This window comes from Microplitis mediator, chromosome 2 (assembly GCF_029852145.1).
Source record: "Microplitis mediator isolate UGA2020A chromosome 2, iyMicMedi2.1, whole genome shotgun sequence".
Taxonomy (NCBI): domain Eukaryota; kingdom Metazoa; phylum Arthropoda; class Insecta; order Hymenoptera; family Braconidae; genus Microplitis; species Microplitis mediator.
Window position 1 is genome coordinate 1,753,887 of NC_079970.1, and position 27,806 is coordinate 1,781,692.

General features: G+C 30.1%; 5 protein-coding genes, 1 long non-coding RNA gene and 1 other non-coding gene across 16 annotated transcripts; 4 read left to right on the plus strand and 3 right to left on the minus strand.

Annotated features, from left to right (window-relative positions):
- Positions 1 to 4,948: 4,948 nt before the first annotated feature.
- On the minus strand, positions 4,949 to 9,878 carry LOC130663549 (toxin Tbo-IT2-like). 2 transcript variants are annotated; one of them, XM_057462829.1, is made up of 3 exons: positions 9,587 to 9,878; positions 6,045 to 6,123; positions 4,949 to 5,683 (listed from the first exon to the last, which is right to left on the minus strand). In XM_057462829.1, the coding sequence occupies exons 1-3, from the start codon at positions 9,672 to 9,674 to the stop codon at positions 5,548 to 5,550; spliced, it is 303 nt and encodes a 100-aa protein (XP_057318812.1). In that variant the 5' UTR covers positions 9,675 to 9,878; the 3' UTR covers positions 4,949 to 5,547. The 2 variants fall into 2 exon arrangements, with proteins under 2 accessions (XP_057318812.1, XP_057318811.1); XM_057462828.1 differs by having other exon boundaries at positions 4,949 to 5,710.
- A 2,751-nt stretch (positions 9,879 to 12,629) lies between these two features.
- Positions 12,630 to 14,316, plus strand: LOC130663429 (uncharacterized). 2 transcript variants are annotated; one of them, XM_057462652.1, is made up of 6 exons: positions 12,630 to 12,698; positions 12,817 to 12,972; positions 13,043 to 13,235; positions 13,330 to 13,481; positions 13,895 to 14,068; positions 14,144 to 14,316. In XM_057462652.1, the coding sequence occupies exons 3-6, from the start codon at positions 13,045 to 13,047 to the stop codon at positions 14,299 to 14,301; spliced, it is 675 nt and encodes a 224-aa protein (XP_057318635.1). In that variant the 5' UTR covers positions 12,630 to 12,698; positions 12,817 to 12,972; positions 13,043 to 13,044; the 3' UTR covers positions 14,302 to 14,316. The 2 variants fall into 2 exon arrangements, with proteins under 2 accessions (XP_057318635.1, XP_057318634.1); XM_057462651.1 differs by having other exon boundaries at positions 12,636 to 12,972.
- A 753-nt stretch (positions 14,317 to 15,069) lies between these two features.
- Positions 15,070 to 18,048, plus strand: LOC130663021 (uncharacterized). Its single transcript, XR_008989140.1, has 7 exons — positions 15,070 to 15,413; positions 15,485 to 16,507; positions 16,572 to 16,735; positions 16,862 to 17,005; positions 17,067 to 17,304; positions 17,431 to 17,702; positions 17,838 to 18,048. It is a non-coding gene; the product is annotated as an uncharacterized LOC130663021 (long non-coding RNA).
- Positions 18,001 to 21,240, minus strand: LOC130663019 (nuclear transcription factor Y subunit alpha). Of its 8 annotated transcripts, none has more exons than XM_057462045.1 (7): positions 20,924 to 21,240; positions 19,967 to 20,276; positions 19,755 to 19,885; positions 19,385 to 19,558; positions 19,213 to 19,304; positions 19,061 to 19,142; positions 18,001 to 18,990 (listed from the first exon to the last, which is right to left on the minus strand). In XM_057462045.1, exons 2-7 carry the CDS (start codon positions 20,265 to 20,267, stop codon positions 18,925 to 18,927), a joined length of 846 nt encoding a protein of 281 aa, XP_057318028.1. In that variant the 5' UTR covers positions 20,268 to 20,276; positions 20,924 to 21,240; the 3' UTR covers positions 18,001 to 18,924. The 8 variants fall into 8 exon arrangements, with proteins under 8 accessions (XP_057318028.1, XP_057318026.1, XP_057318032.1 ...); XM_057462043.1 differs by having other exon boundaries at positions 19,967 to 20,280; positions 20,924 to 21,233; XM_057462049.1 differs by having other exon boundaries at positions 19,773 to 19,885; positions 19,967 to 20,280; positions 20,924 to 21,231.
- A 526-nt stretch (positions 21,241 to 21,766) lies between these two features.
- On the plus strand, positions 21,767 to 21,838 carry Trnaq-cug (transfer RNA glutamine (anticodon CUG)). The gene has a single exon. It is a non-coding gene; the product is annotated as a tRNA-Gln (tRNA).
- On the plus strand, positions 21,800 to 25,893 carry LOC130663018 (histone-lysine N-methyltransferase SMYD3). The gene is made up of 7 exons (XM_057462042.1): positions 21,800 to 22,228; positions 22,303 to 22,452; positions 22,507 to 22,748; positions 23,779 to 24,083; positions 24,176 to 24,455; positions 24,531 to 24,693; positions 25,581 to 25,893. The coding sequence occupies exons 2-7, from the start codon at positions 22,319 to 22,321 to the stop codon at positions 25,810 to 25,812; spliced, it is 1,356 nt and encodes a 451-aa protein (XP_057318025.1). The 5' UTR covers positions 21,800 to 22,228; positions 22,303 to 22,318; the 3' UTR covers positions 25,813 to 25,893.
- Positions 25,886 to 27,226, minus strand: LOC130663020 (small ubiquitin-related modifier 3). Its single transcript, XM_057462052.1, has 3 exons — positions 27,024 to 27,226; positions 26,810 to 26,935; positions 25,886 to 26,724 (listed from the first exon to the last, which is right to left on the minus strand). Exons 1-3 carry the CDS (start codon positions 27,039 to 27,041, stop codon positions 26,590 to 26,592), a joined length of 279 nt encoding a protein of 92 aa, XP_057318035.1. The 5' UTR covers positions 27,042 to 27,226; the 3' UTR covers positions 25,886 to 26,589.
- Between the last annotated feature and the right edge of the window lie 580 nt (positions 27,227 to 27,806).

The window sequence follows — 27,806 nt, forward strand, 5'->3', positions numbered from 1 at the left end:
GACCGATTTTCGTATATATTTTATATATTTTAAATCTATAAAAAATATAATTATGAAAATATACAAAAATTATATAAAAAATATATTTTTTATATAATTTTTGTATATTTTTAAATATAAAAAAAATATATTTTTTGTATATTTTTATACATGTATTTTTTATATATTCTAATATATATTTAAAATATATACGAAAATCGGCCAAAAATTAGCTATTTAAAATATATTTTTTATACATATTATATATATATTTATATATTTTTTTTATATGAAAAATATATTTTTTTTATATTTAACATATATTTTTTTTATAAATTTTTTTCATGGGGGACGTTTATAAAATAAATTGTATTAGTAGTTTATAAGAGTACTCCTCGTAATTTACTTTAAAGTAACACTTGAGTGGCGTACCGAGTAAATTGCTCTGATGATACGTGCTCGAGATTGATCATAGACATTTTATACTCTCACTCAATACAGTAAATTTTTAATTTCACCTCATTTATTTTATTTGACACGCTATCGACAGTCTGTAAATTGAAATAACGTTAAATATTTTTCACTCTTCGGTGAGTTGATTAAAAAAAATTCGAAAACGACCTCGAGAAATTTAATGGTAAACTAGAAAATATATAAAAGTGTCCTTAGCCCAATTATCGCGTACATGAGTGTGCAGTTGTCCGTTAATTTGTATTTCAAATACAACCGAGTATAAAAATTTGAAAAATAGACGGTTGAAAATGAGTGGATAATTGTACATGCATGCGTCGATAAGTGACATGCAAGTAAATTTTTATGGCGTGTAGATATACCGAAGACCACATACGCCTACGGTACACTATTGTGTCGTACGATTGTCATGTGAATTTTTTTATCTTCATTACTCAGTCACCGTTACGTCGTAAAAATGTTGTGTCTGCAAAACTAAAAAGTTAAAAATATAAAAACCTGGATAACAGATTGACGTAAAAAACGGCATTAAATTTTAAAAAAACTTTTTTACGTTCACTGTAAAAGTGCACTCTGAAAAAATTATAAATTTTTTTATTTTTTCAGAATACTGTCATCGACTATCAGAAGGAATATTTTATTATATTTTTATAAGTAAAGTCTCGTATTGAAAACAAAACTAAAAAATCCGTTTCTTTGTACTGAAAGACAGATAATTTTTCTTTGTTCTTTAAAAAAAAAGATCCATGAAATACTGGATATTGAATGTAAAGTAACAAAGTATATGTTTAGTGTCGTCTGCAAATGACAAGACTTTTGCCGGTTGATTTGTTCGCTGCATGCACGAACGAAAGCAAGTCGTCGAACCTGCCGTGACCTCTCAGCTAAACGCCAACTTGTCCATGTTTCTCTTCCTCCTATCTCTTGCCAACTTATATTTTCAATTATTTATTCTTATTTTATTTCTCTGGCATTTTTCACAAACTAGTCGCAGATCGTAGATCCTCGGCACAATTTACCGAGTCCAGTTATTGCTGATTCATATTTAACTCGTCCGCACATGTGTAGATGGGAATTAACATACATATGTAGATCCATCATGTATATTAATACATACATATATATAAAAAAAAATAATAATTCATGGCACGTACTCAAGGAAGACAGAAGTAATAAATTTTGAGACTGCCAAAAATAATAGCGTCTTCCTGTTCTTGTATTTGTCTTAAAGACAATGCAAATATTACTCTAACTTGGTATACTGTACAAGTAGTTCAAACACACTACAGCCGACTAACATGACACGCCACACCTCGAAAGACTTCAGTAGGTTAATTTTGTTTATTTACTTGTCATATATTTTTTTTTTATTCACTGGATCATCTGCGCAGATACAGTCAGAGATAAGCGCTAAGATCTTACACCTTCTATCCATGGCCTGAATCCCATTGCTGAGTGACATCAATATAATCCAATAACTTTTTCTGAGCGTCATTAATTAATATGACACCATTAATAGCAATTAAGTATCAAGAAGTCTAATTTATGTGCTGGTAAAAAATAACGAGGATTTTGATCAGCAGTCGGACTCGGGATCGAAAATTGATTAGGCTCCGGGCTCGAAGTGGGTAATGATCTGTGGAGAATTAAAGAATGGAAGAAAGTCGGGGATAAGTAGTTTGGTTTGAGGGTGTACGCATCAACGTGACATAAATAATTTACGACAGAGAGTGACTTTAAACTGAACGTAGGTCGACGCCGCGGGGTTAACGTGGTTAACCTCCCGGAGTGCCGGAGTACAGCGAGGCGAGCGTGTAAGATCGAGATCTCAAGAGTTACGTACCCGTTACGACATATCATCCAGTATTGTATTATAGGAGGTACTGCCTCGAGGCGACGCTTTGCATAGATCAGCACACGCGATCCTTACACTCTATCGTCGGCGCACCACTTCCTTATTCCCGAGATTTTAATTGGCCATTTCGTTCAAACTTCCGACAATTTTTAATAATTGACAAAAAATAATAATAATCATACATGGAAAAAAATATTAGTAAATAATACTCAGATTCTCATCAACAGCGCGCCTAGACCGATCTTACACTGTAAAAAATCACCGGAGTAAGTCCAAGCGGTGTAGGTGTTAAAATTGGCGGTGTTAAATTTCAACACCGAAAGCGGTGTGAAAATAACGCCGCCGCCGGTGTAAATATTCTAGACCGGTGTTAAAATAACGCCGCCGCCGGTGTAAATATTCTGTACCAGTGTTAAAATATTTTACTTTGTGAATATTTATACTTACTCGATCACTATACTTGTTAATAAATAATATTCTTTATTAATTTTCATAAAGAACTGATATTTTTTGTGTTTTATAATCTTTAAAGTTAATACTCCAAGCGGACGCAGTTTACCCAACTTTTACACCGGTAACCCCGCTTTTACACCGATATTACTTCATTTTTACACCGGTTACCCCGCTTTTACTTTATTCATTTAGAATAAATATATATATTTGTGCGAGGTTAATAAATATATATTTGAACCTAATGATTATTGATTTAAAAAGTTATGGTGTTAGGCAGCAGCAGCTGGAGTAGTTCGGTTCTCGCCACTAGATCGCGCCCACCATTTGTGGTGTCCCTAGTAAGATACTTATTTCGGAGTTTTTATATTCGTCAGCTCTAAGCATTCATGGGACGGGTTATCCTCTGAAAATTATTGATTACAGTGGTATCCTGTATTAAACTATGATATTAATGTTTAATATTAACGTTTTTACCGTACAATTTTAGTCATAGTGCGAAAAAAAGTACGTGGCAAGGAAATAAATTATTCTTCTAAATATGCATTCATTCAACTGTTAAATAAATATTCTGTCATTTTAAAATAATATTCAATTATTATTAATAACACAATCTCTAAAGATCACTCATATATTTCATTATTACTTTATAGACTCTACAGGTAATCAATTTGATTTTATTCTTTCTACTGAACGCGTAGCTATCTTTACTAAATATTTTATAGTTTCTAATAACTAGTTTTGTTGGTGTATTATAAAATATTTAGTTAAAACAACCAAATATATGATTGGCAATGGGCAATCAAATCATTTTCTTGTCATAACTAATATTTAGTTGTCAGGAGAAAATTTTTTTCTCAGCGTAACATAAATAATTACAAGTTTAACTACAATTATTGTCAATCATTTTTTTCCGTGTAGTAAATATCTAGAACCGGGACTTCATCTATTGCCCACTGAGAGAACAATTTATTTGAGCCAAATAAGATTTGTTTCAGGCAAATAAATCACATATTTGAATGGACCCAATCAATACTCATTTGAGACAAAAATATGGTTCATTTGAATGCAATAATGATTTGTTTATAGTTAACAAAGCCGTATTTGAATGGTGGCACTGCGCGCCATTTTTTAGCTACAAACAAATATATATTTGAATGAAATAAATGATTTTGTTCAGTCAAATAAATCTATTTATTGCTCACATAAATTGTTCTCTCAGTGCGGTAAATTTTTTAAAAATCTCGGGGGACTTGAATTAAAATAATGAAAAAATTTTATTTTTTATATCAATGAGGCGGATTTAATGCTCTAGGATAATAAGGATAATAATAACAATAAATTTGAATGAGTTTCATATATTTCCATAAGACATTACGTGTACATCCACCTTCGCAGGTAATAATATAACATTTATAATAATACAATATATATTCATTTGTTTTTTAATATTAATATATGTATATATATATGACCATAATAATAATTATAATAATTATATATATATACGTAGGTACGCAGTACAGTACATAAAGAGGTATATTTATAATTGTTTATCTTTCCATTCAAGTCAATCTGCAGCGATATTCAAATGCTTTGATCCTTGATATATATATTTATATATATCTATATATTTAATTATTTAATTGTCTAGCTCTCGTATCAGTTAAGCCGTACATTGATTTCAATACCAGACGTACATCAGATTTATTGTATACATATAAGTCTATACCATGTTTGTTATTATTTTTAAATAATCAAAAAGTGTAATTACCCTAGTATTATTTATTTCATATATTTATTTCTGGTTACATGATTAGACAGTAAAGTTCACACTTTAGGCCATAGGTAAGGTTTTAATTCCAAACTCATCGCCTAAAATTATTGACGAACCTCGAGGTAACATTGAGATCCCCGTGACTCGGAATTTTATTTTTGAATTTGAATGTTGACTTGAACGCTGAATTTGATTGGAGAAGTGGCTGGATAAATCTCCAATCGAAATGCAGCCTTCGGTGTCGAATTTTAAAAATTTAAATGCAACATTTCCATAAATTTCTATTATCAATTTTTTGACTCAATTTTGAAAATTTTACTACCGAGTAACGAGGAATTTTTTTTTATTTATTTAGACGAGTAGTTTAGTAGAGAACATCGATAAAGAGTCAATAGATTTAAATTAAATTCGTTCAGTACATTGATAAATATTAATTTTTTTTTTTTTTTCAATATTCAAACAAATATTTCATATTTATGTCACATATATAATTCGTCACAGTAAATATAGAGCATGCAGAAAATAAATTATCCTGATCAAGGATTTTCGTTGTGGACCAGCGATAATTTTACAATTTTTCATTTTTTTGTTATTTTTTTATTTTATATTTTTTTTTAATAAACAATACACGTGTCCATAAATAAAATAGAGCTTTTTGAGAAATAAATTTTGGATAAAAAAATATTTATCAAGTGATGAAAGCTCGTAATATATTTAAAGAGAATCTTGATTTTTTTTAAATATTTATCGTAATCAATGAGATAAACTCTAAGCTGAGACAAGTCTTGTGGGATTGAGCTGTATTGCAAGAGTCGTAGATAAGATTTCTTTGATTAGACGATAAAAATTAATTGGCAAGAGTGAAAAGCGGCGTCATTTTTATAGTTAAGCGGATGAGCCCGAAGACCTCGAAATGCATAAATTATTATTATTGTTGTTGTTGCTGTTGCTATTGTTATTGTTATTGTTATTGTAATTCATATATATATGTATATACCGGGGGTGGTTAGTGGATTTATCCCCATTTCTGGAAGAGACCGACACGCTGACAGCGACAATTTGAGCCCCACAAGTTGCATCGACATGATGAGCTGTAGCAGCAGTCGTTTGGTCTGTGGTCGCAGTTTCCATCACGTCGGATACAGCCTCGTCTGAAGACATACATATACGGGGAACGTCTACTCGAGATTAAGGAAGTCGAGATAAAAGATATTGTGACGTTTAATAAAATCGTGAGCTCTTAAGCCATGCCATTATTTTATGCCGTTTTTTTAAAATTATCATTCCGTCAACATCTCGGCTCACTTTTATTTTATTTTTACTAAGCTCGGCGCCAGTTAAATTAACATTTTTTTAAAAAATAATAACCGAGATGTTGGGTTATTTAAAAAATAGGCATGAGCTTTGTCGAAAAAAAAAATAAGACAAGGAGTAAATTGGGTTGGGAGAAAATAATGAGGTGTCGGGGGAGTGTCGTTGATGTAATAGGATTTGTTTTATAAATATACTCACTTTTGCTGTGCAACACGCATTATATCTTCCAGAGTATTGTCTGAGTAATCTGAAGAATCAACGGGCATCCCATCCATCTCTGCAATAAGAGTCATTAAGTTTGATTGCACATATAAATTAACGAATACTGAATTTAAATTTACCGAATCAATTTATTATTTAAATATATATTGTTATTATTGAATCTAATATTTGTGGCGTAATATAAAATGTATGAGAAATAGATGCGATAGACAATTAAATAACATCCTACGCAAATCTAAAACATATTTTTCTTATCCCTTTCTTACACACGTTTTATAAATTAAACTCAACTAAGATGCAATTAAGGTCACTGAACATTAGTTTAATAATAAATATATATAATTAACGTGTTCTAAATTAACATTATTAACAAAAAAATATGTAAGAGGATGAATCATTAATTTTTATTTTAAATTTTAATTTTAAATTTTTAGTGTAAATTTTGATTTGAAATTTTTATTGTAAATTTTGATTTGAAATTTTTATTGTAATTTTGATTTGAAATTTTTACTGTAAATTTTGATTTGAAATTTTTATTGTAAATTTTGATTTGAAATTTTTATTGTAAATTTTGATTTGAAATTTTTATTCTAATTTTGATTTGAAATTTTTACTGTAAATTTTGATTTGAAATTTTTACTTGAAATTTTAATTTGAAATTTTTAGTGTAAATTTTGATTTGAAATTTTTATTGTAATTTTGATTTGAATTTTTTATTGTAAATTTTGATTTGAAACTTTTATTTGAAATTTTAATTTGAAATTTTTAGTGTAAATTTTGATTTGAAATTTTTATTGTAATTTTGATTTGAATTTTTTATTGTAAATTTTGATTTGAAACTTTTATTTGAAATTTTAATTTTAAATTTTGAGTGTAAATTTTGATTTGAAATTTTTATTGTAATTTTGATTTGAATTTTTTATTTTAAATTTTTATTGTAAATTTTGATTTGAATTTTTATTTGGAATTTTATGGTATAATTAATTCTGTTTATATCATAAATAATAATAACAAAATCGTAAAATGATTTATTTTAAAATAAAATTAAAAATCCAAGCACGTAAACTCTAGTGTGGTGTTTATCTTTTAAAGATCCTGTCATGATCACTTGTAAATAATGTGAAAAAGCTTTTTGGTTTAAAACTAAGATACACATTACTTGTTATATACCAGCTATAAAAGCTTATTTTTAATATATAACGCAAATACCGAGATAACTGTGCGATACAAAAGGAATAATCCGCAACACACTCCCGTATTATGACACCAAACAAATGATTTTTTTTTTCCGAGGGCTTCTGCTCGAATCTAATCTCCCTTTAATTATTTTTCACTTCACTCCATATTAAATAAATAAATAAATATATAATGGGACTTATATAAGAGCGCGTTAATTTAAATTCACTCGTTTAATTAATCGGTTTTAGTGTCAAGTGAAATTTCCTTGTGCAGATTCAAAAATTTAAAAAACTTTTTTAATATTCACTATTTACATATTGTACTTTTTTTGTGTTTGAAAGTTTGTTCAAGACAAGGCCACTGAAAAAAAAGTTGACTTGGACAGAAAAATGTCATGAGTTTTTTTCTGGAGCATAAAAATAATGAAAAAAAAATGATTAATCCTAATAATTTGTATGAAAAAAGTGTCATGACAAATGATGTCTCAAAAAAGTAATAAGTGAGATAAATTAATTTTATTTTATTGGTTCGTATCTCAGAAAATAAATGAAAAGTTCCCTCGAATCTGGACCCAAACGCGTGTGGGAAGAAAAGTTTCTGCAAATGATGGGCTAGAGGAGAAAAGTTAACAAGGAAAGTGCAAGTTTTCGATAAAATAATGAGGGTATAAAGTCAGCAGATATAACTGTGTCCAATTGATAGAATGTCATCTGTTAAATAAATTAGGTCTTGAGGATAAAAAACAAAAGGTCAAGTCTGTTATCTTGCTCAAATAAAACCACACCCTTTTACATTATCTTTTATAGTTTTTCTCACCCTAAATTAGATTGTTTTTTTTTTTATTTTTTATTCTAATTATGACGAGAAAAAAAATTTAAAAAAGTGAATTTTTACTGTGATAATAAATAACACATTATGCAAATACGAGATCACAAAATGTATACATATGCTAATTTTAATTACATTCACAAGTTTAACTGCAGTGTAGGGAAAAAATATATATCAAAATAGTACCAGTGAAAACGGTAAAACTCAATTACACATTAATTACTACTCCAAACATCGCGCCGTCAAAATAAAAACTGATGATCCGTAAAAATAAAAAAATTTTATTAAAAAAAGAAAAAATAAATAAAAACAGTAAATCTCCATTTGAATAATTAAAAGTACTGCGCACATTAATATCATTTTCAAAAAAATATAAGAATTTACTGAGCGCTAATTTAATAACAGGGTAAATTTTTTATGAAAGCTCAAGTCGATTTGTTAAATTATCCGAAAAAAATAATGAGTAAACAAATACCGCGATATCACGCATCTTTGCATTTTACTTTGTAAAGTCTTTTCCGCGTGAATTAAAAAATATAAAAGACTTAATCGGGTATATTTTTTTTATCAAGATCCCTTAATATCGATCCTTTCTTTTAATAAACATAAATTTTTTTATTACTGTCATTTTCTCCGACGACACAATACAGACTGATATTAATATTTTATTTAATGCGTCCATTAAAAAAAAAATAATTTTCTACTACACGATTAAATGTTACGAAAAAAAAAAATTCGATTTCATTTTTGTTAATTAATAATTTTAATTATACAAAACATAATTAATAATTTGCCACACAAGTATTAAATTATTATATAAACTTGGATTAATTATTAAAACAATATGAGACTCGAACAACGTCACGGATAAACAAAAGCCGAAAATAATTGGACGAAATGACAATTAATTTTAATAGGATTAGATTTAAATATTCAAATTAAAAGTTTAAAATCGCATTACAATATTTTTAAAATAAATAATTATTTAAATTAAATTCTATTGCGCAGTTAATGACGTCTATGTAATTAAATAATGATAATGATAAAATATTCCATTGATATTCCATAAATTTATTCAGTCACTTTAGGGTCGCTTGACAAAGTAATTGACTTTACGCGGCTGTAAACGCAAATATTTAAAGTGACAAATTTAACCCGTTGACGTTCGTCATATTTGAATAGAAGTAAACTTCGTAAATCAAACTCAGCGAGTTTTAAAATAAACTTTGGATTTATGGGGGTTTGTTTGACTACACATGTACCTAATCTACTGTTGATTCAATTCAAAAGTTTGCGGCCTCGTGACATTTCCACACAATATCCTATTTATTTTTTGGAATAATTTATAAAATTTATGAGGAAAATTTAAGTTTCGTTGGATTAAAAGTTTTAGATGAATTTTTAGTATTAAAATAAGTTGTTAAGCTGCTTTAAATATAAAGCGAGTAATTCGAAGTTGAATTTTTTTTTGAATAATTTAAAAAAAAATTGATTATTTAAAAAAAACTTACCCTCTTCAAAATATGGTCCGGCATTGATTGTTACTGCCAAGACACATAAAATAAAAAAGAGACTGAAAACACTAATTTTCAATGCCATTTCAAATTTATTTGAAAAAAAAAAAAATTATGATTTTTTAAAACTTTTAGTTATTGAAAAAAATACAAGCGGTCGCTCTTTCAAACACTTGGTGAAGAAAAAAAATTTTCAAAAATATTGTTGGCAAATAATCGAATGCAGGGAGCGAAAAATGATAACGAGTCGCTACCGCGAGATCGTACGGGGTGCAAGTGAGTCTCCGTCGAGATGACGACCCTTATATAGACCAGAGAGGCGTGGCCGCATCGTCGGAAGGACGAGGGGTGCATGCTGGAGTATAAAGAGCGGGGGCGAGAAATGTTGTAGGATTTGCCATAGCATACCGGGTGTCTTAACGTCTACGCGATTCAAGGGGGTTAGTTTCGACGAGGACGAGGCAACACTGGAGTTCAAAAGTGACAGAGTAGAAGGGTTTAAAGTTTTACAAGCGGAGAGAACTTTGCAGTAAGTTACACTCAATTCCATGGATTTTAGTGTTACTGCTGTAAGAATTATTTCCGAGATAACACTTTCCTATTCTATTCTCATTCAACAACACCCCCAGCAACTGGTTGCAATGCAACTGGTACTTCTCACCAATTTTTATATATTACCGTTTCTTATATATTTTATTATCACTACTTTATTTTTATCCTAAAGCTTGAAAAATATTCAAATAAACTCCGATAGAAGCGAAGCTAATTTTTTTTTTTTTAATAAAATTTGCATATAATTTAAAAACTGAAAAAAAATAGAGCCAACTTTTATATAAAATATAAATATATATTCAAAGTATGTGTACACAGTATATATTGTGATTTTGTTTTCCGTATAATTGTTTGTTTTCCGGCAGCCTGAATACCACAGAGTATTCGGTGAGCTTACAAAGGCCCGTCGAAAAAGATGTCGAGTCACGTCGCGCGGTATAACGAAATTCGGTGTTGTGGGGAAAAAGTGAGATGAGAAAATAAAAAAAATTCCTACCCTCGTGGTCAGTGACGTACATGCAAGTTATTGAAATAAAGCTTTAATGAAATATTGGGTCTGAAGATAAAAAGACTAAAAAATTTATACGTGAGAAGTTTGACAATGAGGTATTTAGAAGTGACACACAATAGCCGAAATAATTTAACAAGATTTTGGTTTTCTTCAGCTCGGATTTTCACGTAAATAAATTACTTGTCGTGGATTTCACATGACAATACAGTCACTGAAATAGAAACGTCAAGCAATATAATCATATATATATATGAAGCTTTATAGCCAGTAGATTATTTAGCTTTTAAATAGAGAATCTATTGCTATCTATTGTCGTGGGAATTAAAAGACAAATATCAAGGGTTCATTTATTGTAAAACTATTTATATAAAAATTCAAACTATTAATTATTATTCATTTCAAGCGCTAAAAATAATTATTTTGTAATAAAAAAAAAAAGGCGCGCTTTTAAAAAAATTTAAAAATAGTCATAATTTAATTTATTCCTTTTAGAGAAATTTATCATATATATTTTCTCTCATAATTTGTATTTTAAGCCATCATACAAACATCAAGGTCGTGCAACAAGTTGCCTTGACGTCACATCACTGAATTCTAGTTGTTTTTTATCTTTGTGTGTACATTTGAATTAGCCCTTGAAATAATTTAGTGTGGGTGTAGATAACAAAATTTTTAATTGATTCAATTTATATCATTGCTATCACAATTATCTGCCCTACAAACATCAATAACAATAAAAATAATAAAAATAATAATTTTCTACATTCGATATTTAAATAAATAAAAGACGATGAAAATTAATAGCCAACTTTCTAAGTTTTCTTATGTATTATTGAAGTTTAAGAATAGCAAGGACATTAATTGAGGGGGAGGATGGCGGATGAGAGGCTTCAGAAGTTCCACTGCATCTAGATTGAACAAGTTTCCACCAGGAATTACCAATACTCTATCAATATTTACCTTCGCTTTACATTTCAAAGTTTTAAATAAATAAAAAAAAATAATAATAATATTCTACCAATCAAACAACTCAGCAGACTGTCGCAATAATTAATCCATCGTAACTTTATTAATTAATTTTTAATAATACTCATAAAAAATTGACTTGACTTCCATTAAAAAAAATGTAAATTTTAATTAATTGACTGGTGAAAAAAAAAAAAAATATATTTGATGATGTCAAGTTTACTTTATGTTCCCATCAGAGAATTTGTGTGTTCCAATGAAACAAGAGCTACCCGATGTTAAGGCGGCCATGAAATTTGATGTTACTATATAATTGGCATTTATGATATGACGAGCTCATGGATATCTAATTTCATTGATAACTCTTGGGTCTAATGGACCACCTGAAACTATAATCATTAGACCCTGGATCGTCAATAAAATTTAATTATTCATTTCTAGTCCACTTCCGCCAAAAATCAAAATATTTGATATTTTAATAACTTTTCCGTCCACTGACGTTTAATCCTCCTTCATGTTTGCAATGACGTGGGTTTGTTTAATGAACGGACGTTCCAATTAGCAAAAGGCTTACGATTAAAATTGGAATAGAATTATTTTTAAAAATAAATCAATAATCATTTAAATAGAGGGTTTTTATATTTTCAATGGACAGGCTTCTAGTAGGACTTATATAAATGTTATATTAATATATACTGTCACCGTAACTCGGTAGTCGGGGGTTCGATTCCACTTGCAAGTATTTTAATTGAACATCATTAACTTTTATTCATTTAATAAAAATAATTAATTAATTACACTGATAATTGTTTGATATTTTTGTTTGATTGAATTAATAGAACAGTCTCAATTGAATTACAGAAAAAAAATTGAGTAATTTAATAATAATTTGATCAAATTTTGTGGGCGATAAATTAATTTGCCAGATATTTAAAAATTAATTTGTTTTCTATTTTTAAACCAGACAATTTATTTTATTGATTTTGTTTTGTTTCAAAATTAATTATAATTCTGACAAGAAAAAAATTTTAGTGTAATTTTTTGGTTATTTGGTATTTAAAAAATAAAAAAAAATTTGAGGTAATTATAAAAAATAATTTTGAAAATTTTAAAAATATAAAAAAATGGCTATTGACACAACACTCGCACGAATCGGTTTGACATTTGTCAATGCTGTGTTACATTACATGTTATACAGATTCGTTGTGTTCTTCATAATAACAACCAAAGACGGAGTTATTAAATTTTTAAAAAGCGTTTTCGAAAATAAATCGCAGAAACGATCGATCGGGACTTCTAGCATCGAATTGATAACCCCCGCAAATTCTCAAGCGATATAATTTTTTTGATACCGGTAGGATGTAATTTTAAAAAAAAGTAGTAGTTGAGTGGATAATTTATTAATTAGATTTAATTAATCGCAGCGATGTCTGATCTTTTGAATACATTCACGACGACAAATAGCAATGACTTTAGATGGCCTTACCAGAGACCGCTTTTGGCGATACCGAGTCAACCACCTAAATTTATAAATAAAAATTCAAATTTATATCAACCTCGAATAGATCCAGACGAATGTAAATGTAATTATCATAATATTGAGACTGATTTAACCAGGTAAAATATAAATTCAAAGTTATTTTTCAACTCTTAATGCTAATTTTATTCAAATTTATTAAGCAATAAATTAAACATTGGAACTATATTACAGATATAAAAAATTATTGGGTATTGAACATCATCTTTGCAATAATGTCGTTAAAGTAAATCGTGAAATAACGAAATTAGTCTCCAGTATGTTAGAAAATTATGAAAACGAAGATCAAGTTATGAAAAGTGTTTATCAAATTGCTCATGAAAAAGGTATGGAAATTGAGATTGTCTCAACTCTGAAGTGTCTAAGGGTCCTCATTCTTTAACTAACCCCTTTGATCCTCCGAACCCAAGAGAATAAAATAAACTCGAGTTATTCAGGGTCATGACTTTCAAACTTTTCAAAAAAATTTAAATACGGCCTTAGGGAATTTCAAACTCCAAATATCTCAATAATTTTTTAGTTTTTCAAAAAACTACAAGACACCTTTTTTTTAGAGAATTTAAAGAGCTACAAAAAAGTATTCTTGTAGTTTTTCGAATAACTCAATATTTTCAGAGATATTTCAAAAAAACCAATCACTAGTTTTTTTGATAACTGAAATTTTCAATGAAAAATTATCGACTTAATTTGCTAGTGAATTTATATTTTAAAAATTTGAACTTTACAAATTGTTATTTAGGCGCGCCGACAGATTATAGATCACTGATGGCAGCAGCTGATTCGCCAGTCGGATTCCCAATAGAGCCAGAGGTTTTTGAGCTGAAAGATGCGTACAGAGATCCTACGAGATTCAGATTCAGTAATAATGAAATACCTGACATTCAGCCCGCGAAACCAATCGATTTCAAACGAGGTAACAGAACCCTCAGATCATTACTAATTAATTAATTTATTCAATTAATAAAACAAAAATCTCCTGATATTTCAGTGCCTGAAACTTTCGACATGTGGAACAAACCGTTCATTGGACGGTCCGAATACATGGACACCATCAGCAAACTTGGGTCGAGTAATTTGAAACACTACAAGCAGTACCTCGAGCCCTGTCCGTCTTCAAGACGTCGGTGGGGTGATCAGAATCTTTGAAAAAAAAAAATATATTTATTTGGATTGTAAATTTTGAAAATAAAAAAGTTTAAACTAATGACTGACATTTTAATTTTTCTAACCAAGTTATCAATTCGCGGTTAATATAAGTGATGAGTCTGAGGATTGGGACGCGACGTTTCTGTCGGAGTACAAATTGAATTTTATTAAGAGGACACAGAAAACTGAGCCGGCTGACAAAATTGAGTCCCATACAAAAGCACCTAATCTCAATATCTTCTTCCCAGATCCAAGCCTCTACAGACAAACTACTCCGATATAACAGCAGAACTAAGAGCCAACACTACTTCAGGTACTATTACAAAGGCTTCACCAAACCATGGTTTCGAAAGTTAAATCTACCCAGACCAGTGATCACAACATTCTGCCGCATGAGGCTTAATCATTACAATCTAAACTACAGCACATATAGGAAAAACCTCAACGACTCACCAGCCTGCAACTGTGGATACCCAACACAAGACCTCAACCACATCTTCTGGCACTGCCCACTCTATGAGAAACATCGACCAACTCTTGTAAAAATCCTTAAAAAACTAAAATTTAAACCTCCAATGGATATCAGCAACATCCTGGACAAGCCAACAGCTCAACACGCCTATATTCTATATAACTTCATCAATAGATCTGGACTGAGCATTTGAAACTCCCGCCGAACAAGCAAAGTCCATGAACGGCTAAATGAACTACACAGTTCAAGCCAATAAACAAACAAACTACTACTACTACTACCATACAAAAGCATTGAGAGATCACCGCCTGCACACTGCTGAGTGTGGTTATTGACGGCAAACCTTATAATATTATTATCAAGAAAAATCCCGGTGATCCAACCCCAGTATTCACTATAACTGAAGCTGAATAACGATTACTATCGCCGAAGAGGAACCTAGGGTCGAGACTTAGATACGAGTATAGAATCATCCAACGGAACAATGTCACCGGAGAAGCAAGTCGCATCTACTCCGACCAACTGATACTTAATCATCGTAGTCGCTTTATATGCAATGTGCAAGACATAAGGGACTGGACCTCTCCTGGCAATGTGATTGCTTTAAAGATATACATAGGGCGACAACATATCCGAGAATGTAAATATTTTATAGATATTAAATTAAAAAAAAAAATATCAATAATGTGACCAGTTGACATTTTTTTTCAGACCGAGATGAACCACCAACTCGCGACATTGAGGAATAAGGTTATCGCTAAGAAAGTGATGCTTAAAAAAATGTTAAGTGATAAGATTTATGAAAAATTATACAAAATAATCATGAAAGCATATTTTTCATATAAAAAAAAACACAATTCACATTAAATTACATCTATTATTTCCAAATGTTAAAATCAATTACAATCAAACATATTTCAAAAATAACTGGTGATTTAACTTCTTTAAAAAATGACAAACATGAGTTAAATATTTTTTCAGATCCAGTCGAAAAACCTTTTGGAAATCCAAAAGAATAGGAATCAATAATGATTCCAATTTAAAGCAATCAAATCAAATTGATTTACTGTAGTGTTTATAAAGTAGTCATAATGAAATGTATGAGTGATCATCATAGAGAATGAGTTATCAATAATAATTCAATATTATTTTGAAATATATGTTCCATATATACGTCCCATATATGCTTCAAGCTCGGAATATAAAAACTCCGAAATAAGTATCTTACCAGGGACACCACAAATGGTGGGCGCGATCTAGTGGCGAGCATCGAACTACTCCAGCTGCTGCTGCCTAACACCATAACTTTTAAATCAATAATCATTAGGTTCAAATATATATTTATTAACCTCGAACAAATATATATATTTATTATAAATAAATATATTTTTTTGTGTCTAATTAATATTTATTAGAGTTAATATAATAATATTTTGCTCTAATATTTGGATTTGTTGGCACTGCAAAATAGTTTGGTTGTCCATTAAATAAATATTCTCTTAACCGTTTTCAAGACGGGTGGGGTGATCAGAATCTTTGAAAAAAAAAATATATTTATTTGGATTGTAAATTTTGAAAATAAAAAAGTTTAAACAAATGACTGACATTTAAATTTTTATAACCAAGTTATCAATTCGCGGTTAATATGAGTGATGAGTCTGAGGATTGGGACGCGACGTTTCTGTCGGAGTACAAATTGAATTTTATTAAGAGGACACAGAAAAAAGTTCAAAAGTAAGGGAGATTAATAAATTTTAAGTGATAGTTTAAATAAATCTGCTTTGGTTTCAAAATTCAGATTTATTCCTTATGATTGTTACGCGGTAACGAACGATGAGAAACAAATCGATCCCCAGGTGGCTGCTCAATGGAAACTGAGTGACGAGGAATCGAAAGCGTTGATTGACAAAATTATTTTAGAAAGACTCAAATCTACTTACGAAACTGCTTACCAACATCCAGGTACAAAAGAATAATAAAATTCTACGGCTCTTTTGGAAATTTTGGCCAAATATTTTAACCCGGGTTTTGATAAAAATATAAAATAAAATACTAAAGACATATATTTATTTTTAATTATAAATTTAGGAGTTAGCGAAGGTACTGAGTCAGAAAATTTGAAATCTTATAGGACAGGGGAATTCGATAGCGAATATAAAAAATATTTAAATGATTTATATTTAAAACCGAGTGAGGGAACAACTTTGGCAGCCCCTTCGACAGCTAAAAGAGGTAGAAATACTAAATAATTAATGACAAAAATATATATATTCATAGACTTTGATAAATTTAGTTTACGGGAACTTGCGGCCAAGATTTTTGCGTCGAGTTCTATCAGTTTATCAAGACACTTTTGGACGTACTGCCGCCGAAATAATATTTAAAAAAAAATAATGTTACTGGAAATAGAAGACGAAACACGGGATTTTCTGACGACTTACAGTAAAGACTATCGGGAAAAAAAAATATCTAAGAGAAAAAAAATAATTCCAGCGAGGGATAATGAACACTATCTAGAGTATCCCGAAGAGGTATCACGAATAAATAAATCTTTGAAAAAATTATTTACAAATTTATTTATATAATCTGTCAATCATTATTAAAAGCTATAAGTATTTACACACTTAATATATTAATTAATAATAATTATTGTTTAGATATTAGACACACCAAGTACTATTGAGCAAGTCAAAATACCTGTAAAAACAATTTATCAGTACGATTTCTGTTCGTTGTATCCGCAAATTAAAAATAATGATAAATTATTTTTGCCAAATGATTGGATTGTTCCAGAAACGGTTTACAAAAATTCATACCGTGACTTAAATCACTTACAAGGCTTTGGTTGGACTCCCAAGCGTCCAATTATCGAAAAACCCAAAAGTCATTTGGGCCCAAATTTAAAACAAAGAGAAATTCTTAAAGTGACGTTAGTAAAAAAACTCAACTCTGTTTTTTTAATTAATACAAAAATTCGTAAACAGAAAAAAAAATTTCTTGGCCCGAAAATTTTTACTCGACCCAAGAAAATTTTTTTCCTGTGTACAGTTTAAAAATTTTTTAGTACTGGCGACTCAGAATACGCAGCAGTTATCAGTGAAACTGGGAAAAAATTATTCAAATAAATTCCAATATTTGATTTAAAAATTTTTAAACATCCGTCTCTTTATCTTAAGAATTAATTTGATTATCAATGAAACTTTAATCATTACAAAAAAAATAACAAATTTGAACTTGAATTAAAATTTTACTTGTACATTACGATAGATAAGAAAATAAATTTATATTACTACACCTTTGTTCTATCTAATTGATAATTTACTTATATAATAATTAGTGTTAATTAAACACCACGCGAAAACTAACATATTTATTTTACATTGTACGTATTTATGCCATCACTCAAACATCGCATTCATTTTTACATAATCATCAAAAATTACAAATTAATTATCTCAGCCGATAATTATTTTTTTGGTACACAAGTACCCAAAATAATTTTCAAAAATAAACAGCCGACAATCAAATCTTAATTAATTAATCAATTAATTTAAAAAAAAAAAAACTTGTCATGGCAAGATGCGATGTTCGAATAAATTGAAACTGTACTCAACTAATTAGAAAAAAAAATATATTAATTAATTAAACTAAATCTTAACATTAATTGATTGCAGTTTTTTAAAATTTAATTATTTTTTTTCTTAATAAATTTGAATTATCTATTAAAAATTTACCCTACAAATGTAATTAAAAATAATAGTAATATACACTTATAAATTACGATGCATTCACATTAAAGTCACAGTGCCTATCAATTAATTTTACTTTAACTTTAATCGATTGATCGATCGATTTTTTTTTAGTACAAATGAAATCTAAATGAACGAATACAAAATCCCGGGCCGCGACTTATGTACATTAATTTAAATAACATTTTATTTATTTGTTTTAAAAACAACTCAGACCATAGTTTTAAATCTTAAATTTACCGAATGAAAAATTACCGCCTCTGCGTTCGTTAGCTCACAGGAGCTGAGAGATTTGAAATTTTTTAAAATCTAAGCTCTCAGCTCCCGTATTTTTGGCTTACTTATATTTTATATTTTATAAATATACATAAATATTTCCTTAATTAATTAATTATTTAATATTTAATGTCTACTCGTCACTATTCCATCCGAGATCATATCTGGTAAGGACGCGCCGCCTCCCGTGCTCTGTAAAAAAAACAACAAATTATTTTTTAAAATAATTATTATAAATAAATAAATTTAATTAGACAATTACTTCAATAATGATCGTCGATGTCATATTATCATGATGCTGATTTGCATTTGTTGTTAATGGCATTGATCTCATTGAATTTAAACTATTAATAAAAATAGTAAATAATTAACTAATTAAATTTTACTTAATTTATATACAATTACAAGACTTACTTTCTTTTTTTCACCTGACCGGAGTGAAACCGTCCACCTTCTCCGCGGATCCTGTTCATCGCATGCCGATGTCGCGACTCGTGGAGATATTTCTGGTCAACATACAAATAAATATTAATATTAATCACTAATTACTATTAATATTAATTATTAAAATAAATTAAATACTAACGGGTCTTTCTTTAGGTATTTTTCCTTCGGCTTCAAGCTTAGCGCGAGCTTGTCTCCGTTTTAAAATCCGCCTGTACTGTTTCGCATTTACATAAAGCGGCTCTTCTTCCAAAAACTCAGCATTGGGAAGCGCGACTCTTTGGAACTGCGTCTGTCCACCATTTCCAGGTACCATCTGAACAAAACCCATGATAATTAAATATAAAAAAAAATAATAATAAATTAGCAAACAATAAACTAAAAAAATTAATAAAATTACAAAGCAAAGATTTTAAAAAAATATCTGTTGCAATTTCTGTCGCTCTATCACTACTAGCCAATATAAACTAAAATATAGTGACTAATCAAGTGCAAGAGGCATTTCAAATCACCATGACAATATTTCCTGCCTGAGTTGCTGATGTAGGACTGGAGATCTGCTGGACAGGAGAAGCTGACGCCGTGGTAGCGGTTGCCTGCGAAGTTCCCGCGATCTGCATCAGGTTCCCGTTGATGTTGATGACTAAATCAGAAAAAAACAATGACAACATCAACTGTCAAAACAACAACATTGATAATTAAAGTAAATAAACAGGCAACGGACAGTTACCAGTAGGCTGGGCTTGCTGGACCTGGTTGTCCAACTGAACAGGCTGGTAGATATAAGTCTGTCCATCAGGGGTTTGAATTATTTGCGGTGTCTGAGGCTGCTGTATCACCAGCTGCTGTCCTCCTCCAGTCAACGACGACATCGGCAGCACCTGGATCTGTCCATTAGGACCCGCGACTTGGATTGCCTGCGGTAACATCATCGCCTGGCCTCCTTGGCCCATCTGGACCACCTGGACAGTTCCTCCAGCTCCTCCAACCATCACCGTTTGCCCCTCTCCCAACTGCTCCATCATTTATTTGTACTATCTACCAAAAGAAAACAATCACTATCATACTTGTTGCTGATAACTTTTTTTTTTATCACCGGAAGTGTACCGGGAATTAATTAAGTAAATAAATAAATAAATAAATAAATAAATAAATAAATAAATAAATAAATGAGGCTCGAGTAATTCACCTCGTGGATTATCGCACTAAATAACCACACCGTCGACGGTAGGACACAAGCCCACATCTGTGATAAACTTCCAGGACACACGTCATCCTGATATCGTTAGATATTTAAATAAAATAAATAATTATCACGGAACCAACAATCATGTGACACTTGGACAGTAATTATAAAATTTGAATTTTTTAAAATAAATAATAATTTTTGGTTTTGGTAAAAAATAATAAGGAGAAATGACTGACGATTGCAGTGATTGTGTGGACGAGAACATGAAAGTTGATGTGAGTACGAGTATGAGTAAAAATGGCTGGCGTTTGTCGGGCATTTTATGAACAAAGTGACGCGTATGAGGTATAAACAATCGCGTAATAAACAGCGGATAATATTTAAGGTGTAAAAGTTATTAAAAATAATGAGATAATGGATGTTGTGTGACAACGTGATCACTTAGCCCGCGCTTAGTGGTATATACGAGTGTTCGATAATTTGTGAACTTACATTGGATATTTTCGTGGGCACTTTCCCAATGATTGGTCGGCAAATTGAGGACCAATGGTCGGCGATACCGAGTCCTCGGCCCTTGTGTATTGGTGGCACTGAAGGGGGGAACCTGCCAGTACGATGCCAAGCTGATGCAAGACGGGTCGATGCCCCTCCGTAAACTTGTACCTATGGCCAATAGCGACTCTTTAGTTAGCAATACTATCCAACACCGACATTATTAACACTACCAACACTCGTTCATTACGACACGAGAACACGAGACACTCCATTTCTCTCTCTAGACTCGCGTGTTTCCGGTTTCCAAGCAGCGACATCTTCATCCGAATTTTTGCCGCCACTTTTTAAATCCGCGCGCGTCAATTCATTTATTCGAATATTTAATTCGTTGCTATAAATAATTAATATTTGAAATTTATGTCATACTTTTGATAAATTATAACTTAATTACACTAATTATTAATTTTTATATTTATTTATCAAAGTATTTGGATTTTTAAATATTACCACGTGCTTCCGTTTTTGAACGCTGGCGCCATCTTCGTCGGGGCTCCCGCGCTTTTTTAAATCCCGAGAGCGCATTAGAATTTTTTTGACAAACAAAAAAGATAATTACGTAAATTATAATTAGACTTGGGTGAGTTTACGATGACTTTTAAGTTTAATTAGACATTGAGTTGTAATGAGTAATTACGATAATTGTCGTTACGTAAAAATACTAGTTTAAAAAAAAGCGGTTTGTATGAATGAGTGGTGGAAAATTCAAATTATAAATTATAGTCATTAGAAAAAAAAAAAATGCTAGAGAAAATTAGATATGACGTGCCTACAAGGACAAATGGTCCCATGGTGTAACGGTTAGCACTCTGGACTCTGAATCCAGCGATCCGAGTTCAAATCTCGGTGGGACCTGGCTCGATTCTTTTATTTTTTCCCTCCGCGCCAACGACCGCGAGTTCCATAATTATTTAAAAGAAGATAAAAAATAAAAATAAACAACGTAAGAAATAGCAAACGTCTGCTGAAAGCTTGCAAAAAAAATAAATAAAAATGATTGAAATACGGAGTAAGATGGCGCCACATTTTGGCTCTTGACGCGAGTATTTTTCTACTCATCATCACACGTGTGTGTAGTGTTTATAGGTCAAGAATAATTTTCATCTAAAATACAATACACTCGGTGAGAATAACATGGCAATTAAACGTACAAGTACGAATAAATTGGTGGTAGACAGACCAAAATAGTTTGTGCCCCTGGGCTCTCCAACTAGACAAGTCTGCTGTCGGCTGTCTGATCATCAGGTACTTAATTATTTTTATTTTATTGTAATTATTTATTTTACTAAACATTAACACCAATAATTATTTCTTACTAGTCTACGTTGATAAAAAATGGCCTGTACCGCTCAAGATGATGGACCTGGTAAATTTTTGAAAAAAGGCACAACTATTATTGCTGCTACTCCATTCGCATTTATTCTGGGCTCTCTCCACAGAAAGGAACGTTGCGATTATTGTTTCAAAAGGTAATTCTTGAGCGCATTAAAAAAGTAACAATTATTTAAAAATTTGAATTTCAGCGGCAAGATATCAAGATGCTCGGGCTGTCAGTACGTTTACTACTGCAGCAAAACTTGTCAAAAAAGAGGCTGGCCAATTCACAGAATAGAGTGTCCGAATATAAAACGTGTGCACCCGAGAATTGTGCCTGATGCTGCCCGATTGATGGCCAGAGTAATTATTAAATTATTTCAGATGGGTAAAAATGAACGGGGTTATTACACAGCAACTAAATATCGTGTCTTCAATAATTTAATGACACGTAAGTTATTTATTTTATCATTTAAATTGTCAATTAATTTATTGATTGATAGATAGATAGATACTAAAATTTATTTTGCCGTGAAGTCGAAACTTCTTGCTGCCATCAAAAGCTAAAATACCTGAGTGATCAGGTACTGGGTCTCTTAATTTTTACAATCATTAAGTCATTGATCTCATGCACAAGAAAATAATCGAAACCCGGTTTTTTAAGATCAATAAATGTCGGCATATTTGTACAGTTCAATAGCAAAAAATTCCATGATACTGAAGTTAGCCGAGGTCTAAAAGTTTTTAGATTTTTTTAGAAATAAATTACAAAAAAAATATTTGAAAAAATTGCACCTACAGTTTTTTAAATTTTCTACATGTGGATATTTTTATATTTTATATTTTTGTCATTGATTTGTCGAAAAAAAAAACTGAAAATTATTAACTGTCAGTTAACTTCATGATCGTAAAAATATGATACTGAAGTTAGCAGACGTCTAGTAATTTTTGAATTTTTTTTCAGACGATAAACCATAGAAAAAAAAATATTTTTAAAAATTGCACCTGTAGTTTTTAAAATTTTCTACATGTGCATAATTTCATTTTATTTTTTTGCAATTGATTTTTTGAAAAACAAAAATTCAAAAATTTTCAAATGTCTGCTAACTTCAGGATCATAAAAATATGATACTGAAGTTAGCAGACGTCTAGTAATTTTTGAATTTTTTTTCAGACGATAAACCATAGAAAAAAAAATATTTTTAAAAATTGCACCTGTAGTTTTTAAAATTTTCTACATGTGCATAATTTCATTTTATTTTTTTGCAATTGATTTTTTGAAAAACAAAAATTCAAAAATTTTAAAATGTCTGCTAACTTCAGGATCATGTAAAAATTCCATACTCTAATCACTGTAACAATTAAAGATTTGTTATATTTAACAAGACGACTATACGGTAACAGATAATCTCGGCGAAGCTGCAATCTCTTATCAAAGTTTGGTTTATGCTCATTGACAGATAAATTTTCTTTAATTTTAGATGCGGAGAATATTAAAAAAAATGTTAAAAAAATGGAACACTTTACGTCACTGAGTATGGTCTTGTTTGAATTCTTACCCCGAGAAATAATACCCGAGCCGAAAAAATTGCTGGAGATATTTGGGCGGATGAGTGTCAATTCATTCAACATTCTTGATACAGACATGACCAGTTTAGGTGTAGGTATTTATTTGGGGCCTTCAATACTCGATCATTCTTGCAGGCCAAATGCAACGGCTATTTTTGAAGGCACAAAGCTGCTTATTAGAACTCTCTGCGACCTAGAGTCCCTTGATTGGTCTAAGGTAATTACTGTGCTCTATACTTACTCTTGGCAAATTCAGTTGCCACCTGAGTACCCTATGATACTGTGAATACTAAAAATAATTATTTTCAGATATTTATAACGTATATAGATTTACTAAAAGACACAAAGACGAGGCGCGAGGAATTGAAACAGTCGTACTTCTTTTTGTGCGAGTGTGAAAGATGTAACACACCGGAGACTATCGAAATAGCTGCAGCATGTCCTAATAAAAAATGCACAAATCCATGCCTGCCGTCACTCAACGAGTGCAACAAATGCGGGGAAAAATTAACCGACGAGTTCATTGATAAGTTTAATAAAGTCTGTGAACTTTCGCTTTATCAGTTGGACAAAATGCAATCCATGGCCTGTAATTATCCTCAAATTTGTTGGTAATTTAATTAAATATACGTTACATATATTTTAATACATATATTTTTGGTAGATTTGGATGCAAGCAGAATGTGTTTGGACAAACAAGAAGGAATAGTACACCCGTATAATTTACTTGCGGTCCGTACGCTAGAAAATGCCGTAGCAGCAGCCGTCGACTTGGATCGCTGGGAAGAAGCTGAAGTTTATGCAACAAAATTAATTCCCAAATATTTGTAAGCATTTATTAGTATCAAAATGGTGAAAGTCATAGAGAGGTGGACAGTAATTAAAAAATACGATCCTGAAGTTAGCAGATAATTAAAAATTTTTTAATTTTTTTTTTAACAATTAAATTTGAATAAAAAAAAAAAATAAAAATATGCACATGTAGAAAATTCAAAAGACTACAAGTGCAATTTTTTCAAATATTTTTTTTTTTATAATTTCTCGCTTAAAAAAAATTCAAAAATTATTAGACGTCGGCTAACTTCAGTATCATTTAAAAAATTATAATTTTTTTGACCATACATTGAACATTTTGTCCCTTTATTGGGACTTCTTCAGCAACTAAAACAAACCATAAATAATTTACAAAATCATACAAATAAAAAATTAATTATCCATTCACATGGTACAAAATAATCAAAAATATGATCACATCCTACCTTGATCATATAAATTCTATCATGTACTAGATGTTTTTGAGGCATACGTAATTTTTTTTTATGATTAAATTATAATTTTTTAATTACTCTCCACCTCCCTGTGATTTTGCTCAGCAAGTTCTGCAGTGAAATATTTTCGGGTAACTTAACAAGTTTCTGGCAAGCTTTTGCTGGATAATACTTGCGTGCAAGTTGATGCAAATCAACTGCCATCTGAATGAAATTTGACAAAAAAACTTGCCGTCAATTTGAAGTAAAACTTTAAATTAACGTCATTGTCCGTCAGTAACACTTGTAGTCAAATTGAATTCAAGTTACAGACAATTTACTGTCAATTTAAAGGGAACTGTTTACTCTCCAACACTTTCCTTTAAGTTGCCTTCAGAATACGGGATGTTTATTATTATTATTTATAAAAATTACCAGTTAAATTATTTATTTATTTAATTCACTAGATATTACTACGGCGATTCACATCCAATGACTGCCCAGATGTATTTTTCATGGGGTAAATTGCTGTCACTGCAAAATAAAGGCCTTCAGGCCTTGGAAGTTGTCACAAAAGCCGCGCGTATGATTGAACTGACCTTCGGCCCAAATCATTCAAAAGTTAAATACGAAGTGAAACCTGTACTGGATCAATTGGTAGCCGAATATCATTTATCGATGCAGGCAATTAGTAAATAATGTTATCTATTTAAATAATAATATTTTATAAAATTTCTAAGTCGTTAAAAAATAAAAGAATTGATTAAAAAAATTATAAAATCTTACTTTTCTTTATTAAGTAATACATTATCTTGTTTTAATTTAAAATCTATACAATGAATATTTAATATTACTTAGAAAGAAGTCGCTTGTAAAAAAATTAACTCCTCAATTATTAAAACCGAAATTTGGTTTTAATTTTTCACACTAATTTTTTGACAAACATTTTAAATTAAGTTAGTTTTTTTTTATTTAAATTTGCTGGAGTTTTTATCGTCGCGAGAACTTTATAAATTTTTAAATATCAAATCAACGATTATTTTATTTATTAATAAACGAGATCGTCAGTTGGAAAATATTTAAATAGTTTTTAAAAATCAGTAAACAATAGAGTATCTACAGTACGAATTTAAAAAAATGAGTAATTTATGGAAACAAAATTTTGAAATTTTTCGTGTGAATGTAGCAGACATCAGACAAATTTTTAATTTCAAATAAATACAATAAATAATTTAAAAAATGCGCATCTAAAAAATTCAAAAATTAATCAGTGCATTTTTTAAAATTATTTACTCTATTTATTTAAAATTTAAAATTCATCTGATGTCTGCTACATCCACACTCATAAATTTTTAGATCAATGTCTCAGACAAAGATTTGAATCAAAACGAACTTAAGGTACGGAAAGAGATAAAGTTTACGAATGATATAAAAAGTTATAATTAAATAGTTTTTCTTATAAAATATGACCTAAGCTCAGCATCTACCGCCAGTTTGTTGCTGATAGACTTCGATGGTGTCTCCTTCCTCCATCTCCAAGGAGTACGGGGTGTCCGCTTCGTTTATCGGCGCCCCGTCAAATCTGAAACGCACCAACGCGATGGCTAGACCCTGGAAAGACGATTGTGTAAATTACGATAAATTATTTAAATTGTTGACGTAATTTTAGTATTTGTTGTGTAAACAAATGACTTACGGCACGTTCGCAGTAAGCATTCATCAGTTTCCTTAGCGGCGTGTGTTTTTTTATTTTAAACTGCACGACAGCACTGTCCTGACCAAGAACTTTCAAGTTGATGTGCTCGGACTCAGACTTGGTATCCTAAAACAGCCAGTAATTTTAAATAATTAGTAATTAGTTGATAAATACACACACGAGTTGTAATAATTTTTAGGTTAGAGATTTTTACATTTTTTGTATCCGCCATTGTGTCAAAAATACTTAGAACTTGACAATAAAATTTTTTACTTTTATAATAAATATTATTGTCCTTTGTTGGATTTATTTAACTACAAATGTATTTATATATTTATTTGTCGACTTGTTTATTAGTATAAATAACACAAATCCCGCTCTTTATATCGCAACACAACTCATATTTTCTATGGCTTTATTTTCATCGGCTTTTTTTTTAAACTAGAGGCCGCTGTTTGAATTTTTGGCGCGTTTACAATTTTCGCGGGAAATTTTGAAATTTATTATTGCGCTCCCGAGCTTGTAATTATTTTTTATTAATTTCATTAATTACTAAGAACTTATAGAAAAAAACGCGGGAAAAAATTTATTTTCAAATTTAAATTATCGATTGCCAGCAATCTAAAATATTTTTCCTGAAAGCATAATTCAAATTTTCAATGTGAATGTACCAGACATCAGACAAATTTAAAATTATAAATAAATAGAGTAAATAATTTTTAAAAAAATGCACTTATTAATTTTTAAATGCGCATTTTTTAAAATTTATTTACTCTATTTATCAATAATTTTAAATTTGTCTGATGTCTTTTACTTCATCAGTATGAATGTACCGGACAATTTTAAATTTTTAAAATTTTATAATAAAAGAATAAAATGTAAGTAGAGTAAAAATTAAAAAATGCATGTCTAGATAAACGCAAAATTCGTACGCGCATTTTTTTAAATTTCGTTATTTAAATTAATTCATTTATATGATACTGAAGTTAGCAGACGT